Below are 20,405 nucleotides of genomic sequence, written 5' to 3' on the forward strand. Positions count from 1 at the left end.
GCGATGGGCGTGAGTTTCACTGGCTTCGCTGACTGTGATTGGCTTTGTTTGACTACTGTAGAGTGAATTTCAGATTTTTTCCCAACCCTGCTGTCCTGTGGTCATCAAAGAAGCAGCCCGCAGTGCCAATGTCGTCCACGGAGGCTGAATACATTGCGATGAGTTGTGCAGTTAGTGAAACAATTTGGCTTTGTGGATTTTTAATTGACTTGCGAGAATCAAGTTTATACCCTGTTCAAATCTTCGAGGACAATCAGGGGACTATTGCTATGGCAGAGAAAGGGAAAACAAAACGTGTGAAGCATATCGATGTCAAGTTTCACTTTATCCGAGAAGCGTTGCAGAAGGAAAAGTAAAGCTTGTCTACGTGCTAACTAAAAAGCAGGAAGCGGAAATTCTTACAAAGTCCCTTCAAGCTTCTAATTTCAATGCGTTACGGACGATGATTTGATTGGAGACCATCAACTGAGAGGGGGTGAAGAGGTAAATCGTAGGAGCAGTTGATTATTTCCCCATCTTGGTTACCAACAAGTTGTTTATACGTTATAAACTATTGAAAAACTTAGTCAGTAATAAACCAACCTTGCTATAGAACGCACGTATTTCTCTAAATTCAATGATAACAATGAGCCAGAGTGGGCATTCATCTATAATTGAACTAGAAGAGTCACAGATATTCAAAATCATGAAGATTGAGCCGTCGTATGCCTACTTTTGGTGCTAAAACTTTGTGGTCCCATATCACGGGTTTCCCGGTGGCCATTCCGGTGCTCCAAAAGGACCACAATAACCTTCCATACATTCCTTTGGCAAAATACATCCGAACATAAGAAATCGTAAAGAATTGGGCACAATTCATTTGGTTTTGGGGCATAAATCCGAGTAAATTCACCGGATTGTCCAGATTGGCCACCTTCCGGGAGTCCAGGAACCAGTTCCGCATGGACCATGGAAACCCTGGACTGATTTTTTCAGGGGATGTGCGCCGGTAATTGGTTTCTTATCACAGAAAAATTGTATGCCATCAAATATCCATCAACCGAATAGTACCGATGTGAATTACATATTCAAAATTGCGATGGAAACTTACTTTTCGGATATTCCGGGTTTCTGGAACAGGGTATGAATAACTTAGTGATCTGAGAATCTCTATTTACAGACCACGTGAATACCTGTTCAACAATATGAGGATGGTTCAGATTACTTGTTTAATTACAAAACTACTGGTCGTCAAAGTAAGGGTCCTTAAAGGGACTTTTTTCAGATGTAGCAGGTTCCCGGTGGCCGCAGTGACCAAATCTGGATCTTCGGGAGGGTTTCTGAAATTAGACATGTTTGCCCTTCTTTTAAGTCCAACAGAACTAAATTCGATCAACACACTGATTTTTGCGAGCTGTTTGAATTTTAGGGTCGTATTGTAACTTTTTTTATGGAAGCTCCCCTAGGGGTCATTCAAAACTTTTGTTTCCGCAAAAACAAAATTTCCCGCAAAAAAAAATAATTGTCAGAAAATGTCAAATTGCTAGGTTATTTCAATCAAAAGTTACATTGATTTGAATTTTGAAATGCGGCTCCTTACTAAGGTTAAGCAAAAGTTTTGTATGAACAGTAGGGCGATTCAAATTTTAAAAATGGCTGAAAATCCAAATTTCCCATATACTTCTTAGAATGAGTTTTTACTATGAGATAATAAGTTTGTACGTACATTATAGTACTAGCGTGTTTGGAACATATCTCAAAATTTCTCCGTAGTAATTTCCATATAAACCTACATTGTCTTTGGGCCACCTTTAAATCAATATTTTTTTCAGCATTGGTATAAAGCTTGCTAAAACAATCAAAAGTAATAATCGTAATCCTTTGAGCACTGTAACTCGCGTCGAGCAAACAATTTTTCTAAGAGAAACTAATGTACCAGAGGTCATTTCTATTCTAAATGATCTTAATGTCAGGAAAAGCTGTGGACCAGATAACCTTCCCTCCAGTATCATTAAATATAATACTAACAAGTTTTCACATATCTTCATGGAACTCTTCAATCAAATACTTATACAAGGTAAATATCCAGATTGTTTAAAAGTTGCTAAAGTTACACCTATTTTCAAATCCGATGACAAATCTGATCCTTGTAATTATCGTCCTATTTCAACGTTGTCCGTATTTAGTGAAGTTTTTGAAAAGTTGCTTGTCAGCAGAATTACAGATTTTTTGAACAAATATAATGTGTTATATAAATTCCAATATGGATTTAGAAAAGACTGCAGTACGTCTACTGCCATTGTAGAGCTTGTTGATTTTTTGATCAGAAAAATTGATAATAAATTCACTGTTGGTGGCTTATTCATCGACCTGAAAAAAGCATTTGACACGTTGAATCATTATATTCTTTTACAAAAACTGGAATGTTATGGCATACGAGGGTTGGCATATGAGATAATTCGAACCTACTTGTGTGATCGGCAACAATTCGTAATGTTACAAGATGCGCAAAGTTCTCTACAAACTGTTAACATTGGGGTTCCACAAGGAAGTAACATTGGGCCACTTTTGTTTCTCTTATACATAAACGATATTGGAAACTTGCCACTGAAGGGCACTCCAAGGCTGTTTGCTGATGACACAGCACTGTTTTATCCTCATTTTGAAACTTCATGCATTAAAGATTTTATCAATCACGACATGCTTTTGCTTATAAGATATTTCGATACAAATTTACTCTCCCTTAATTTGTTAAAAACAAAATACATTTTGTTTCATTGACCGAGGAAAAAAATTGTATCACACAACAACCCTATTGTGGGAACAACGGCGATTGAAAAAGTAAAAAATTTCAAATAACTTGGTCTGATATTAGATGCCACCCTTTCCTGGAAAGAGCATATAGAGCATCTTCGAAATAAAATTGCTTCCCTTTGTGGTCTAATGCATCGCGTGAAAACATTTGTACCGAAGCATACACTGTTAAGTTTTTATTACAGTTGTATCCACTCACATCTGTTGTACCTCATTATTGTTTGCGGTCATGCAAGCAAATCAAATCTTCAAAAAATTCAAGTTTTGCAGATTAGATGCCTCAAAATCATTTTTCATTTACCGCAACTATTTTCCACTGTTCAGCTCTACTCCAACGTTTCGCAGAACATCCTTCCTTTACGTGGCTTATGTAAGTTACAAACATGCTTGTTTCTTCTTCTTCTTCTTGGCATTAACGTCCCCACTGGGACAGAGCCTGCTTCTCAGCTTAGTGTTCTTATGAGCACTTCCACAGTTATTAACTGAGAGCTTTCTATGCCAAAGTTGCCATTTTCACATTCGTATATCGTGTGGCAGGTACGATTATACTCTATGCCCAGGGAAGTCAAGGAAATTTCCATTACGAAAAAATCCTGGACCGACCGGGAATTGAACCCAGACACCTTCAGCATGGCTTTGCTTTGTAGCCGCGGACTCTAACCACTCGGCTAAGGAAGGCCCCAAACATGCTTGTTTATGTATGATATATTGAAAAAAACAAATATGCATCAGAACCTCAGCTTCACTGTTTCTAATCATGAACACAATACTCGTTACGCAAATAACTTATTGCGCTCACGAGCCAGTACTTGTCTAGGCCTAATGAGAATTTCTTTCTTCGGACCATCCGAATATAATGCACTTCCTGAAAGTTTAAAAACTCTGAATAATCGATCGTTGTTCAAAACCAGTTTAAAACGTCACTACAAATCCAGTATAAGTGATTTTTTGTAGAACCGTATCAGTTGCCACTCTGTCGTCTTTTATTTACAATCTGTCGTGTTTTCACATATTTAATCAATATTAAAATAAATTCTCCTAATTTAGTTTTAAATATCATGAAATAGGGCTCCCTTAAAAGGAATGTTTATTCCACTGGGAAACCCCCTATATATTCATAGTGTATAAATGCCTCATCACTGTTCATCCATTCAATGTAAACTGTTTAAATGTTACGTGTTTAATGTTGTGTTTTTTTTTGGTAAAATATAAATAATACAATAGATGCGTCCACTACCAGGGGGCTCCGAAAATGAGTCTCTTGGTGTGGGGCTGAGACGAAACTCGCAAAGACGGTCTTCTTTTTCTGTGATTGCTGAGTTTTTTTCTTATTCCACTTTGTGTTTATACCAATTATGCGTAAGCCGTTCAAATCCTCAAAGATATCATTAATCTGCTGTTTAGATTTATCAGCAACTTTGGGAAAAACTGCTCCGCTGACTGAGGTTTTCAATAACAATTTTCAAACAACACTTTTCACTTTTTCAGCCATAAAAACGGTGGGCTGCATTTGACGTTTCGTGAGAGGGGAATCAGGGCTGCATATGACGTTGATATTTTTCCTCTTCGCGAGTCTCTCTCAGGTGTGGGGGATCACCAACTAGAAAGCTGAAAATTTCACAGCACACTATTTTTTATGGTAAGGATGGTAAGGAACATATGGGAGATTGGATTCTCAAACATTTTTAAATTTTGAATCGCCATAAAAGCAGTTAACCATACAGTTAAGCGTCAACAAGTATCTTTTTTTAAGAAACTTATGAATAATGTCTTTGAAGACGTTCGAAAAAGCTACGCCCATGCTGTGGTTGCACTGTGTTTACACTTTTAAGAAAATTGTTCCCTCCACTTTCGTTGCCAACTTTGCTGAGTGATTTAAATTATTCGACCTGTCCAGAAATAGCGATAGTTTGCTTGGAGTCGAGCTCGACATTCGGCGGTGTGCGTGCGATTGATTCATTCCATTTCAATTAATCGGCTCGATTTATGGAACCGGTTTCCGGTTGTTAGTAGCTGCTCTGGTGCCAATAGTGGGAGTGCACTGGCTGAGAAGTAAAATTCGAGAAAACCACGCAAAATGGGAGAAAAGTGGCGGTGGGATGCTTGAAAGTATCAAAACAGCCGTTAAAAATCGTTTGAAGGGCAGATGTTTTATTATGGTCGTTCCGTAGAGCAAATAAGCGGAGATTCGTTGAAACGATCGTAAATTAATTTATCGTGATAAAATGTTTTCCGTATCGTACTTCAAAACATGAGACCTGAAAATCTGGTGATGTACATCGTCATTTGGAAGGGTGTAACGTAAATTCAAGCACAAGCCGAGTGAATAGGGTCCTAGAACCCTGTCTCAATTTTAGTACCAAATGTTTAAGCTTAGGGCAAAATCACATGTTTACTCAATTTTCTAATGATTTTCGTTTGTTTAACTCCCAGTTAAGACGTAAAGCCAAGAAAATATGAAAACAACACGACAACATAAAACAGTGTGGCAAGGATCAATGCCTCCAAATGTAACTAAATTCTGAGAAATCGGCTCTCTTTTTTTCTTTGACTTGCTGTAAATAAATGGAATATGGTTGTAGTAAGCTTACGGCCTTGCCTTATAGTCTGATGCATAGGTTCCCAAACTTTTCGGATACGCGACCCACCTTGGCTTTAAGTGTCTTGCTCGCGACTCACTAGGTTAAAATCGAAAAGGAATGGGTTTTGTAGGTCATGGGCTACTTTGTCGAACACTTTGGATCAAAAAGCAAGCATGCTATTACTGAGCCAGCTACCAACCCATGAAAGTGGCGTAAAAATTTGAACAAAAGGAGCTAAATTGTATGCCAAAGCAGCTGCCAACATATTAAAATATTGTCACCAAGACCTTCGTAACCTTCGTAACGTAACCTGCAAAATGAAAACAAACAAATTTGAAGTATATATGTCAAATGTAATTGATTTTTCTATTTTTCTGGATTCAAATTTTAAAGTCATCTATGATATATCATCTTGCATCAAATTTAGAAACTAAACATAGCAACCAGTATCACTGGACAAATAATAATATATGACGAAACAAGTTTACACATTCAGTATTTAATACGTAACTTCAAAACTTGTTTATTGTTTCAAGACTTTTGCGGTCTTATTTTTTATTTAATTTGCTGTCTGAGAAGTTCAGTAAATTGAACGCTTATACTTAAAAATACACTGAATTTCTGATTCGCCGTGGAAACTCCAAAACATCCATCTCAAACAAATTCAGCAAAACAATACAGCTAATGGTGCTAAAGATGGCAATCTATTATACTCAAATTTCCTTAAAATCGTCTTTCATTCACTGTCTACGTTTCAGAAAAGTCTTGGATGTAAATGGCACTGACTCAATGCCTGATCGATCATTGAATCAATTTGCTGAATTTAATAAATGAAACAACTTTAAGAAATCGGCTGTCAAAAATCAAGGACACTATAAAAAAGCTGGAAAACGTATGGAATTAAATATATTTTTCGCGACCCACCAGAAATCAGCTCACGACCCCCAGGGGGTCGCAACGCACAGTTCGGGAAACTATGGTCTAATGTGTAATAGAGGCAAATATGAATCACCTTATCTATACGTTCAGACGAGACCACACTGGTTTTCCCAATGTCCCGAGCAGATAGAATTGATAAAGGCAAACGACAAAACGCATATTGCACTGCATTCTAATATCTTGGCTCGTTATTGGTTTGCAATAGTGAGAGGACTTCTATGTATTAGTGTAAAGAAAAAGGTTAGGAAATTCCCAAAAAAATCAAGAAAGCTGGAGACAACACAACTATTTCATAAGTATAAAAACTTGATGTAAAATTTGCATAGCTGGGGTTGTTATTCAATGTTGTAACAATGTAGTTTGTTACTGTTTTGATATTCTATAAATACTCAATCACATAGAGTAGAAGCACCGGTTTTGGCCATACGCTAGTTGTAGTCATAGTGGATTATACATCGGTTTAGCCAATCAACATGAAACCTTTTGTGTTCAGTAGATAACATTCTCATGATAGAGCTACATTCATTTACTCGTCCGAATTAACTACAACATTAGAAAAATAATTCATATTCCTTATAATTTCAACTTTCATACACCTAATCTGACCAGGGTACTCGTTATTTGGCCACTCTCATAAGAAATAAATGAAATTGGCCAATTCAAGAACTGAAGCTAAATCTCTGGCCGAAGCTGGTTCTGGAGGTTTATATTGGCCAACGAGGTTTTCGAAGCGAAAAAATGGTTTCAACTCAGTTCTGATATTTTTCGCACATAATATTGATTGAAAGCTTGCCTTTGACATGTCTGTAGTATAAGAAGGGCTTCCCACATAAATTTCAAATATATTTTCTCTTTGGCTGGCCAAAATTGGTGCCTTTACCCTATTGTTTTCCTAAACGAATTTTCATTCAATTTTGTTGATTGACTACTTTGGTCTTTCGAAAGATTATAGAATTATAAAAAAATATATATGGTACGGCTACTGTATTTCCAAGATATGGTAAACGTTTGTCACCCTTTTCTGATCGGGAATTCAGTACCATTGTGTTTCGACAGTCGATATTTAAGCAAGAACTACGCATACACGATTTCAGTCCATTTGAAAACATGGCAAAGTTACTTGTTCTGCTAGTGTTAGCAATACTCGGTGCTGTGGCCAACAGTGCCAGTAATGAAAGATGTTCAGGATTCGGTTATGAACTTCTAATGGCAAAGTTGAAGTTCATGGAAGAGAAGTAAGCACTCAACGGCTGCACTAAGATATCGATTCAGTTGAACTAACCGTTCTATCGGCGTTTCGTTATGTAGATTACTTGAACTCCAATCCAATGGGGGATCGAAAAAGGAAGGAAAATTCCGGCTACACAATCGAGACCTCAAAGAACGGAATCTTCCGCAGCAAATCAGGTGAATGTGTGACTTAGTAGTTATGTGATTGTTTTTTTTTAATAAACAAAAATCCCATACACTCAGGAGCGTATTGGATCTGCAAACGGATACTTTGTACGCTGCCTTCATGACGAGCCTGCGGAAACTGCCATCCAACACTACCAAACTGTGGCATGCGTATTTGGAAGGAAAGCTCCTGAAGTCGTGCCAGCAGTCTAGAAAGAAAGTTTCAGGACGCTTTTGGTTGAGTGACCATGGATTCGAAGTCCACTGTGAACTAGCTCAGTACGGTGGTGGCTGGACTGTGATTCAGAACAGATTCGACGGATCGGTGAACTTCTCCAGGGGTTGGGACGACTACAAGGAAGGCTTTGGCGATCTGGACGGCGAGTTTTGGTTGGGACTGGATAAGATCTACCAACTGACCTCAACAAAGAAGTGCGAACTTTTGGTTCACCTGGAAGACTTTGATGGATTGGCTAAATTTGCTCACTACGTTCGGTTCGCCATCGGCAGTGAAGATGACAAATACAAGTTGGCTAAATTGGGTAGATACAATGGGACCGCCGGAAATGCCTTAGTTGGACATAAAGGATTTTCGTTCAGTACTGCTGACTCAGAGTTTGTTGGTGCGCATTGTTCTAGAACTGAACCATCTGGATGGTGGTATCCCAGATGCTATTTTTGGTAAGAAACTGGAAGTATTAGTTCATTCTTCTCGGGTAACTTTCTACATTATTTTTTTTCAGCAATTTGAATGGATTATACCGGAATGTGAAAGACGTAGATGCAATGACGTGGTATAGTTTCCATAGTTATTATCGTGGACTGCGTGTTTCAAAGATGATGATTCGAGAGATTTAAATTAAGTTCAGATTTAATAATGATGCTAAGTTGCTACCTGTAATGTAAACGAAGACTATTATAGACGGATTTCACGCCAACTCGACACGCGATTGGCAGCACCCTTTCAGAATTCAATGAAACTTTCTGGATGTCAAAAGTATGTTAAACTAAGATACTTTGCATATTTTGTATTTTCAAAATCGATCTAGACTAACATTTGAAAAGGGTCAAAGTTTTTTTTTACTTTTTTTATAAACCCATATAACTCGAAAACGGTAAGACCTACAAAAAAATGTTGTATGGGGGACTGTCGTGAAATTTCCTGAAGTTTTAGAAAAAAATATTGAAAAAATAAAAAAACATTTTCTACACCGAAAAAACAATGATTCAAAACTTTAAAGTCGATTTAAAAAAACGGCCATTTCAGATTTTGATCATCCTTAAGGTGATTATAAAACGAAGCCAAATTTTGAATTTTTAAAGTGCACAAGACGAGAGAATCTGACAACAGTTCGCGTAGAAAACCAATCAAATTGCTTGTTTGCTGGTGGGGACCAATGGGATAGATTTTCTACGCGGAGCACTGTTTCGTTCTCAAGTCTTGTGCTCTTGAAAATTTGAGGTTTGGCTTCGTTCTATAATCACCTTAAGCAAAAAGTTTCGTAATTAAATTTACTAAAAGTCGTCCATACATTGCAAATTGGGCATATTTTGGGGAAAAAAGTTTTTCTAACAACGATTTTTTTAACCCGTATAGGCCTGAGTGAAAGCAAATATCCTAAAACCCTCACCGCTCAGCGAATTCTTAATGGATTCCAATGATTTTTTGTCAGTATACTGGCACACATATCTAGTTTCCAGAAGTGGACAGAGGAACGCGGGAATATTCTTGTGGCCGGAGTTATTCCGGTGGATCACTGGGTCAGGTCGGGTGAGAAGGGTACTGTGCGTTTGTGCCCCTGGAGGTAGGCAAATTTCAAGTCACAGATTTTTGCCGGATTCGGTTATAATGTGGCCACTACATGACGGAATTTTAAGAAAATTGCATCAGTGTAAACCTTTTGAGAAACGTTTGAATTGGATAACTATGAGTATTGCATACGATAAATCCTACAAATGATCATTTTTGGGTCCCGGGGCGCCTCAAACTTACGATTAAGTGGCCAATTTGTATCTGAACATCTGTGCCAAGCTTATGGGAATGCATTTTAGTGCACAATTGTGTTTGATTTCTACTTCTCGAGAATTGAAACGAATTAGTATCCAACAAATCTATAGCCGGGTTTTCCAGGCATTATGTCCGAATGGCCACATCCGGTATATTTTAAACGGTGCAAAACTCTTCATTTATAATGTTGAATGTCAGATCTTAATGATTTATGCAAATTAAAATGATTGTCATTACAAATAAATAAAGGTAACATGGCATGTCCCAAAAAATAGCCCTTTTTTACCTGACTTGACCCAGTGACCCACCGGAATAACTCCGACCACAGGAATATTTCCGAGTTCCTCTGGCCACTTATAGAAACTAGATATGTGGGCCAGTGAACTGACAAAAAATCCGTTGAGAGTTCTCTGAGCGGTGAGGGTTTCAGAATTTTCGCTTTCACTCAGGCCTATACGGGTTAAGTCCAAAATTTTTTTTTGATTTTTTTTTATTTCGCTTTAAATAGTCTAGTTTGCTTATATTTTGAAGTGATAAATGAGTTTTAATCACAAAATAGATTATATTTGTTTTATTGGGAGTAGTTAAAAGAAATAAAACGGAATTATACAGAGTTTTTTTTTTTTTTAATTAAATACAATTGATCTCGCACCAAACCGCTTATGAGAAAATGAACTCCGTCTAACAATCCGATGGGTTTTAATGGTTGGAAAGATATAAAATAAATAAATAAAAAAGAAAGATATAAAATAAATAAATTCAGTCGACAGCTATCGTTCGTAGCGTACGGTTGTGCTTTTCAACCTGCCTGAATAGAGTGCGAGTCTATTGTTTCAATACAGTAGTGATATAGTAGAGCGGTGCCTGTAGGTAACAATTGTGACTCGGTGCTCCCCAAACTACGGGGCCAATTTCAACGTTGCGAAAAGTTTGTTGGGACTAGCGGGGCCCAAAGCGTAACTGCCTGCTGTGGAAGTGCAAGTCATCATATCATCACCAACGATCATCCGAAGTGTGCAAATAGGATACACCACATCAAAAGGTCATCCCGTTCGCTAGCATGGCGCTAGCGAACGGTTTCCCACCCCTTCTGGGGGATCCTGGGGGACCTGGAGGAGGAGGAGGAGGTACAGGTCCATCAAATAAAATCAATGGTGAGTACACTGGACGTTTACTACCAAGCTTTATGGACCATGCTGGAACGTCGGGAGGGTTACGGTTCTTGAAGATGGAGGCGGTTTCCGGCTCGCTTCCACAGGATCCGTTTCTTTTGCGTCTATCCGTGGAGAAATTTATCAATGGACCAATCGACGGCGCGTACAAGGAGAACAAAGGAATAGCATATGTCCTCAAGGTCCGGAGCAAGGCGCAGGCTGACAGCTTGCGTCGCATGACGAAATTGGCCGACGGAACATCGATTCGAATCAACGAACACGATACTTTGAACCAGCGAAAATGCGTGGTGTCTAACTACGACACCATTGGTCTTACGGAGGAGTACTTGCAAAGTCAATTATCTGCGCAAGGTGTTAAGGAAGTCCGCAGGATCAAACGCAAAAACGCAATTGGGGAGCTGGAAAACACACCAACGGTGATTCTCACAATATGTGGTACGGTAATCCCCCCGCACATTGACTTCGGTTGGAATCGATGTAAAACGCGCAATTTTTACCCTGCTCCCATGCTTTGTTTCCGTTGCTGGGAGTACGGGCATACGGGCAAGCGATGTCGAGAGCCTCATCGCATATGTGGGAAATGCAGCAAGGTGCATCCGGAGGACAGGATCGTAACCACAGCTCCAGATTTAACTGAAGAACCAACAGTATCAGCTGGCAGTAGTAACCCGCAATCCGCTATTGAACGCAATCGAACGCCATGTCTTGAAGCTGCTTTCTGCAAGATCTGCCAGAGCGACGATCATTCAGTGTCGAGTAGAAAATGCCCCGCGTACGTTAGAGAATGCGAAATTCAGCACATTCGTGTGGACATGGGCATATCATACCCCCAGGCCCGCCGTGAATATGAATCCCGTCAATCTGCTAGTAGTTGCAGTACCGCATATACCGGAGTAGTTAATGCCAGTAAAGACAAGGAAATTGCCGATTTAACAGCGAAGGTCCAGAAACTGCAGTCTGACACAAAGATGAAAGAGCGACGAATAGAAGAGATGGAACGCCAACTCCAAAACAGAGGTGTCGGAGATAGACTGGAGACAGTGCAGCAAAACGGAACAATTGAAGATTTGATCCGGAAAGTGACAGCTCTTACGGCCACCGTGGAGAAACTAGAGGAAGCATTAGTGAAAAAGGACGAGACTATAAAAAGGCAGAAGAAAGAAATAGCGCTATTCCGAGCCATGGAAACTAAGTCTGAATGCTCTAACGTCACCATTCCTGAAACACAGTCGTCAACGGAGACAGAGTCGATTATTCCAGGTACCGTCGAACAAGAAACAACCGAACAAGTTGCCGAATGGGTCAAATGTAACTCTAAAAAACAGTCAGAAGAAAACTGCCAAAAATCCTCGAAAAATAAAGACAACAGCCCCGCTGTGAATTCGATGACGGACTTGCATGGAACGCGGAATTTGAATACACCACACGCCTTAAACCTCCCAAAGAGAAATCGCGAAGAAGAATCTAGTGGAGACTCATTATCCATCAAAGCCCCAGCCATCAAGCGAAGTATTAGAGCTCGCAAGATGAAGGGAAACCAAAAGTAATCCGATCCTTCGAAACGCTCAGTCGCTCTATGAACAGTCCAACCTTAAACAGCCTCTTGATAGTCCTCATAAAACCTTCACCTCCGACGAAGAAAACGAATGCTCAACAAGCAAAGAATTGACTGAGCGATACGAGACACAACCTGACAAAAACGTTGCGACTTTTGAAAAAGAAAGACACCACGACAGCAATACTAATACGAACAATCAGCTACTTCCCGACCAAACGAACCACAGCACTGGTGAAACAATGCCAAGACGATACCCACTGCGTACTCGTCGTAAGCCCCTGCGTCTCAGATACCCCATCCGTGAAACAAAAATTCCTAAATACTTTCCCCCCCTTGGTGAAGAAGTTTCCAATGCCCAGCGATATGATGTACTACATAAGACCCGCTATGGACCATCTGCGTCTATTATACCAGGTACGTCTAGACTTACTCACAAAAAAACCAATGCCCCATCGTTTTTGCCAGCTGCAGATCCCGAATGGAATTCTTTCCCTGACGAGACTGTATGCTATACCCAGATTACAGAACATGCTCCTTTGCAAGTATCAGACTGCTGTTCAAGGGATGCGTTGGAAGGACACAGTAGTAGAATCTCATCCGGCTCAAGCTCGCATAGTCGAACAGTCTTAGCAATACAATGGAATATTAACGGGTTTTTCAATAACTTGGCTGACTTAGAACTGCTAGTTAATAACTTGAAGCCTGTTGTCCTAGCCCTACAAGAAATACACAAAGCGTCTGTATCTTCAATGAATAATAAGCTAAGGAAGGGATACAACTGGATAGCAAAATCCGGTAACAATATATACCATTCGGTCGCGCTGGGTATTTCGTCCGAACTCAAATTTACTGAAATCCCCTTAGACACCGATCTTCCTATTGTTGCAGCAAGACTAGATTGGCCCTTTTCGGCATCGGTAGTATCCTTTTACCTACCGAATGGAAATATTCCAAATCTAGAAAATCAGCTAAGAAATGTAATACAATCAATCCCTACACCGATCATTATGCTAGGTGATTGCAATGGGCATCATCAAGCATGGGGAAGTCATGATTCAAATGCTCGTGGTTCACTTGTAGCTGAACTAGCCAGTTCATGCGAACTTTCGATTCTAAATGACGGTTCACCCACCTTTATCAGAGGTCTAGCTGAGACTGCTATAGATATCTCTCTTATTTCGACTGGAATACTAAACCGAATTCATTGGACGGCAGGCACTGATCCGTTGGGAAGCGACCATGTACCCATAACCTTGTATCTGGACACAGCAACTCCAGAAACGTCTCGTCGACCTAGATGGTTATATGAAAAGGCCAATTGGGCTGAATTTCAATCTTCTTTTGAAGCTGCGATTGAAAATTCCAAGCCAAATTCGATAAATGAGCTTACTGATTTGATTATTGAAGTCGCTACAGCTACAATTCCTAAGACGAGTAGTACACCTGGTCGCCGAGCCCTTCCTTGGTGGTCGGACGAAGTGAAGGCGGTGGTGAAAGCTCGTAGAAAAGCTCTTCGAGCTTTTAAGAGGCTGCCTTCTAGTCACCCTGAAAAAGAAGCAGCAAGCCAGCGATACCGTGAAACCAGAAATCAATGTCGACAAACAATTAGGGAATCAAAGGAAAAATCGTGGTCCGAGTTTTTGAACGGTATTAACGAACATCAATCCACCACAGAACTGTGGAGTCGCGTAAATAGAATCCATGGAAAAAGACGGGTGAAGGGCATGGCTCTAAAAACAAATGGAATAATGACCAGGGATCCGGCATTGATTGTAGACGCGCTTGCTGACCATTTTTATGAACTTTCTTCCATTAAAAGATATCCTGAAACATTTCTGAAAAAACATCCTTCACCTGATAAGGCGATAAAGAATTTTATGGTTCCACCTGGAATGGGTCAATGTTTTAACCTTCCTTTCACAAAGACGGAATTGGATTTTGCCCTCCAAAAGGCATCAGGGAAGTCGGCGGGTCCCGATGAAATAGGCTACTCGATGCTTAAACATCTTCCAACAGAAGGAAGAATAGTGTTACTGAATGCAATAAATAAAGAGTGGATAGACGGTACCCTTCCCGATGGCTGGAGGCATGGTTTTGTAGTGCCTTTACCCAAAACCTGTGGTCCAGCAAATGACGTCAAAAGCTACCGACCAATTGTGCTCACGAGTTGCACTGCAAAACTTATGGAACGAATGGTCAACAGGCGACTCGTTGAATATTTAGAAACCAATCGTAAGCTTGACCGAAGACAACATGCATTCAGACCAGGCCAAGGTACAGGAACATACCTGGCTACGCTTGGACAAGTCCTCAACGATGCTCTATCACGGAACGAACATATAGAAATCGCATAATTAGATTTATCAAAGGCTTACAATCGAGCCTGGACTCCAGGCATACTACGACAGCTAGCTCAGTGGGGTATCACGGGAAACATGCTGACATTCATAAAAAATTTCCTGAATGAACGTACCTTCCAGGTAATGGTGGGCAATAGTAAATCAAAATTAGTAGCAGAGGAAACCGGTGTACCACAAGGCTCTGTTTTGGCGGTAACCCTGTTTCTTGTGGCAATAAATGGGGTTTTCAAAGTTCTCCCCAAAGGAATTTATATATTCGTCTATGCGGACGATATTCTTTTGGTAGTTTGTGGAAAATACCCAAAAGCTACTAGGAGAAAACTTCAATCAGCAACAAACGCAATCGGTAAATGGGCTGACCTCTCTGGTTTTGATATTGCATCTGAAAAATGCGCCAGACTTCATATTTGCTCCAGCAACCACATCCCTCCCCGAAAACCAATCACAATCCATGGGAAACCAATCCCAACGAAGAAAACATTGAAAATCCTTGGAGTAACACTAGATCGTAACTTCTGCTTCAAAGAACATTTCGAAACAACCAAGAAAAAATGCAAAAATCGACTAAATCTCCTAAAGGTTATTACCAACAGATGTACCAAAAACGACAGAATGACCCGAATAAGAGTTGCGGACGCGATTTTATGCAGTCGGCTCACCTACGGCATTGAAATAACCTACCGGGCTTCGGACCGTCTCATCCAACAACTAGCGCCAGTATATAACAATGCCATAAGAACTATAGCGGGGTTGCTGCCATCAACGCCGGCCGATGCTGCCGTTGTGGAATCCGGTGTCCTTCCCTTCAGATATAAAATAACCATTGCCATCTGCAATAGGGCAGTTAGTTTTCTGGAACACACCAAAGATGACGGATCGGTGGCTTTCATTGCCAGTGAAGCCAACCGAATCCTGGATTCTGTGGCCGGTGTCACACTCCCCCCGGTGGTAGGACTCCACCGCAACGGACCAAGGAGTTGGCAGGCCAATCTTCCTAAAATTGACAAAAGATTGAAGAATCATTTCCGCAAGGGTAATAACCCAATCGAGGCACGAGCGCTGTTTTTTGAACAACTGAGAAGCCGATACTCAAATACTGAAATCAGATATTCTGATGGCTCTAAGGCTGTGGGTAAATTAGGAATTGGTGTGTGTGGCACAGGACTGCGCGAACACCGCAGTCTGGCCGATCAATGTTCCGTATTTTCAGCCGAAGCTGCAGCTTTGTTTGTAGCAGCGTCTAAACCGAGTGATAGACCGGTTCTGATTGCCACTGACTCGGCTAGTACTCTGCTTGCACTGGAATCTCCTAGAACCAAACACCCATGGATTCAGGCAACCCAAGTACTTATCGATGACGAAACTAAGAATATAACTTTTACTTGGGTTCCGAGTCACATCGGCATACCCGGTAACGAAGATGCGGACAAACTAGCAAATATGGGGAGATCGAGCCGTCGTCTCACACGCAAAGTTCCTGGATCAGACGCAAAGCTTTGGGTAAAAAACACCGTTCAAGACGCATGGGAAAGAGAGTGGAGAACGAACCGCCTTCTTTTCATCCGAAAAGTTAAGGGAACAACCAGAATCTGGGACGACAGACCGGACAGAAGGGAACAGGTTGTGCTATCTCGACTCCGCACAGGGCATACGAGGTTATCACACGACTACACTGGAGGCCTTCCTTTTCGGCGAACCTGCGAGACATGCGCGGTTCATAACACTGTGGAACATATAATCTGCGAATGTCCCACCCTGGAACAACTCAGAACGCGCTACCAACTAGGTAGCATCCGAAATGCTCTCAACAACGATAAGGCAGGTGAGACCAGCTTAATATGTTTTTTAAAAGATGCAGGCTTATTTTCACAAATTTAATCCCAAAACAAACAGCAACACACCTCACCGGATGTGGGTTCCATTTGGAACCTACATCTGGCAGCCACGAAACAAACCAACAACCAGCGAAAACAGACCTATGGCATGAAAATGGACAGCGATAAGGAACCAAAGATACCCACGACACAGATGAGGATTTATTTTAGTTTAACGCCAGATAAATCAAGTTATGACTGTCTCTTTCTATGCGAAGGTCCTTCTGATCTTCTTATCTCTATTTGTACCATTATATAATAAGTTTATTTCATTCAAACAAACTCTGTACATACACATTATTCGCGAGGTTGAATCCTTCAGGTTCCTCCTCCTTTTTTATTTTTTTGTCGAGGTGAACCAGCCACGGGCTGAAAGCCTCGTTAATAAAGACAATAATAATAATAATAATAATAAATAAATAAATAAAATCACATAATTTTGCAGCTTCTATAACGCGCTTAACGTAGGAAGTGTCGGATTCTTCTGAATTTTGTGCCAAAGAACGAAGTTTTTGTCGTTGCATCAAGCTACGTGAACCAAAGTAGTTATCTAATCGCTTGATTGCATTAGAATACGGGTTAGTGATATCGTTAGGCAAATCGTCCATGTTAGAAGTTGCACTCAATATATCTAGCAATTTTGGACCGGCTTTGATTTTGAAAATACTCATCTTAATATGTTCTTCAGTAACACCAACCAAATTCATCGATGCTTCCAAAAGATCCTTCCATTGCTCGAATGATTTTTTATCAATATCTTCCTCGCCAGCAACAGGCTTACATTTCGATACATTCAATGAAGCAAACGATAAATTGTTCATTGAAGTCTGTAATGCTGATTCATCTAATCTGGACTTATTTTCTTGCATGGTTGAGTGCCTTAATTCCATTTCCTGTTGATTATCAAACAGTGATAATTCCGAACAGACTTCGCTATTTGTGTTGACTTGCTTTAATTTTTTTGAGAAAAGAGCATTACGTTTCTTTTCCGTCATCAATGCATTCTTCAGAGGCCTTATTTTCTGTTTAGCAGCAACCATTTTTTTCTACAAAAAGCCAAAACAAAATCGAATAGGAAACCGTCGGTCGACATTGGTTTTACAACTTTATTCCAAATTTTTCATTCACACAAAATTTGTCAAAAACTATTATCGCAACAAATGGTATCACATATTTAGAATCCATTTTGAATTACAAACCAATCAGATATTGATGCATTGTTGAGTCCAAACCCGCTCAGAGGTTTTAGGAAGAATTCGTAAATAGACTTCATACAACCCACGCAGAGGTTTGATAGTCCATTCCTTGCTGTGCGCTTGAACAAGCCAGTTCAGTTTTTGGCAGTCGGTAGTTTTTTGGTTTTTTTCTTCCACCGCCCGTGTGGTTTTTACCAGTGCAGTATTGTACCGTAGTGCTTTAAACCGCGCATCGTGAAGGAAGCGAACCAGATTGACAAGGGTCAACTGGTATCGTGCCACAATAAAACATTGTCACCTTCATCCCCCGGTGATTGGTTCCCCCGTATAAATCAGCAGTGAGAACGGCGATACGTTTTTTCTGCCTACCTACAGTGTAGAAGACCAGCTGCTGTGCGGTTATCGAACGGGAACGGATAAGTATCTATTGTATAGATCTAAAGAATTGCTTTCGCATCTCCGAACAAATAGCGTTGAGTTCAAGGTTGTTTTTCGCTTCACTTCTGTCTCTCTCCCGGTGCAAGTTTTGCTCGTATAGGGGAGGCGTGTACAAAATAGTCCACTAATTGGTTAAGTTTTTTTTCTCGTTTTTTTTTTATTATTATTATTAGTATTTTTGTTGTTGCCCGTACAGGGGAAGTGTGTACAAAATAGTCCACTGATAGGTTATTTTTTTTCTGCATATATTTTGTTTTTGTTTTTTTTTTCTTATTTGGTTGCGGTTGATTTTTATCCCGCATGGACGAATCGGATGGAGGCGATACGCCTCCTAAAGATCTCGTTGCTCGAACGCGGTTTTATCAACCGTCTTCGGCTGGGCCTTGGGTTGTCTATTTCCGGCGCAAAAACAAGATTTTGAATGTGCTCTCGATTTCTAGAGAGCTGACGCGTAAATATCCTGGGACCGTTATTCACCAAGTGAAGCAATCCAAGCTGCGTGTAACTGCACCTAGTTACAAAGCAGCGAATGAGATTGCTCAGCATGAGGCTTTTACTGTGGAATATTATGTGTATATTTTGGCCAGAGAGGTTGAGGTGGAAGGGAAAATTATCGACGCGAGTCTGACCTGTGAAGACATTAAGACAGGCAAAGGCGTTTTTGAGAACCTGTCCATTCCTGATGTGGCTATACTGGATTGTAAACAATTACAATCAGCTTCCATGGAAGGAAATAAGAAAGTGTTTTCACCGTCAGCCTCGTTTCGAGTGACTTTCCCTGGTTCCGTCCTCCCAAAATTTGTTTGCATCGATAGTGTTTTTTACCCAGTGCGTCTTTACGTGCCGAAGGTATTCAATTGTACCAACTGCAAGCAGCTTGGTCATAGTGCTAGCTTTTGCGACAACAAGTTCCGTTGTGGCAAATGCAACCAAGCTCACTTGGAAGATGGTTGCACACAGGAAGCTGAAAAATGCAGCTACTGTCGTGAGGATCTTCATGACTTGCAGAAATGCCCGGCATACAAAAGGCGCATTCGAAATGAGAGTCGCTCCATTGTGAAGCGCTCCAAGAAGACGTATGCGGAAATGGTGAAAGCTTTGAATCCGCCTGCAAAAGAGTCTTCATCAGCCATCCCAGTTGGTAACTCTTTTCAAGAGTTGTCTTCCGATGAAGCGAACGACGACGAAACCGATGGGGGAGATTCTTCGGAGGTACACGCACCCGGAAAAAGGAAGTCTCCATCTTCTCCGGGACTGCGCCGTAAGGTATTGAAATCTTCCCTCAGAAGTTTGCCTAATTCCAAAGGAGGTGGGGCAAATTTGAAAATCCCGAAGAAACAGGTCTTTGATGCTTCCGTTCCGTGTTGCAGCAAAGATCTGCCGCCCCCGCCTCCACAGATAAAATACACTTCGAAAAGAAGCTCTAGACAAGAAAGCAAAAGAAATGCTACTGAAGTCCCTCGCTCTTCCTCGAAAACCCCCCGGGCTAAGCGAGGAGTGATAACTTTTACGGCCCTTGTGGATCGCATATGTAATGCTCTCGGAGTTTCAGACTCATTCAGAGGCATACTCGACCTTTTTCTCCCCGCAATAGAAGAATATCTCAGGGAATTGACTATCTCGTGGCCCCTCCTTGCTTCGATCATATCTTTCGATGGCTAATTCATCAAGTGAGGTACAAGATATGATCACTGTGCTACAGTGGAACTGTCATAGTCTAAAACCTAAATTAGACACATTTAAGTTTTTGCTTCACAATTCCGATTGTGATATATTTGCACTCTGTGAAACATGGCTTTCTTCTGAAGATGATCTTAACTTCTACGACTTTAACATTATACGCCAGGATCGAGATGATAATTACGGGGGTGTGCTTTTAGGGATCAAAAAGTGCCATTCATTCTACAGAATCCCCATCCCGACTCATCCAGGCATAGAAATCGTTGCTTGCCAAATAAACGTAAAGGGTAAAGATCTTTGCGTAGCTTCTGTTTATATTCCTCCAAGAGTTTCAATAAACCGCCGTCATCTTTGGAATGCAGTCTCCATGCTTTCATCTCCAGTTTTAATACTGGGTGATATGAACT

General features: G+C 40.6%; 2 protein-coding genes across 4 annotated transcripts in view; both read left to right on the plus strand.

Annotated features, from left to right (window-relative positions):
* The window catches only part of LOC5571895 (1-phosphatidylinositol 4,5-bisphosphate phosphodiesterase), a 365,353-nt gene that overhangs the window by 12,464 nt on the left and 332,484 nt on the right, over window positions 1-20,405 (plus strand). The gene's annotated exons all lie outside the window — the stretch shown is intronic.
* On the plus strand, window positions 6,788-8,699 carry LOC5571893 (microfibril-associated glycoprotein 4). Its single transcript, XM_001653753.2, has 4 exons — window positions 6,788-7,549; window positions 7,623-7,721; window positions 7,788-8,390; window positions 8,453-8,699. The coding sequence occupies exons 1-4, from the start codon at window positions 7,422-7,424 to the stop codon at window positions 8,565-8,567; spliced, it is 945 nt and encodes a 314-aa protein (XP_001653803.1). The 5' UTR covers window positions 6,788-7,421; the 3' UTR covers window positions 8,568-8,699.

This window comes from Aedes aegypti, chromosome 3, assembly GCF_002204515.2.
Source record: "Aedes aegypti strain LVP_AGWG chromosome 3, AaegL5.0 Primary Assembly, whole genome shotgun sequence".
Taxonomy (NCBI): Eukaryota; Metazoa; Arthropoda; class Insecta; order Diptera; family Culicidae; genus Aedes; species Aedes aegypti.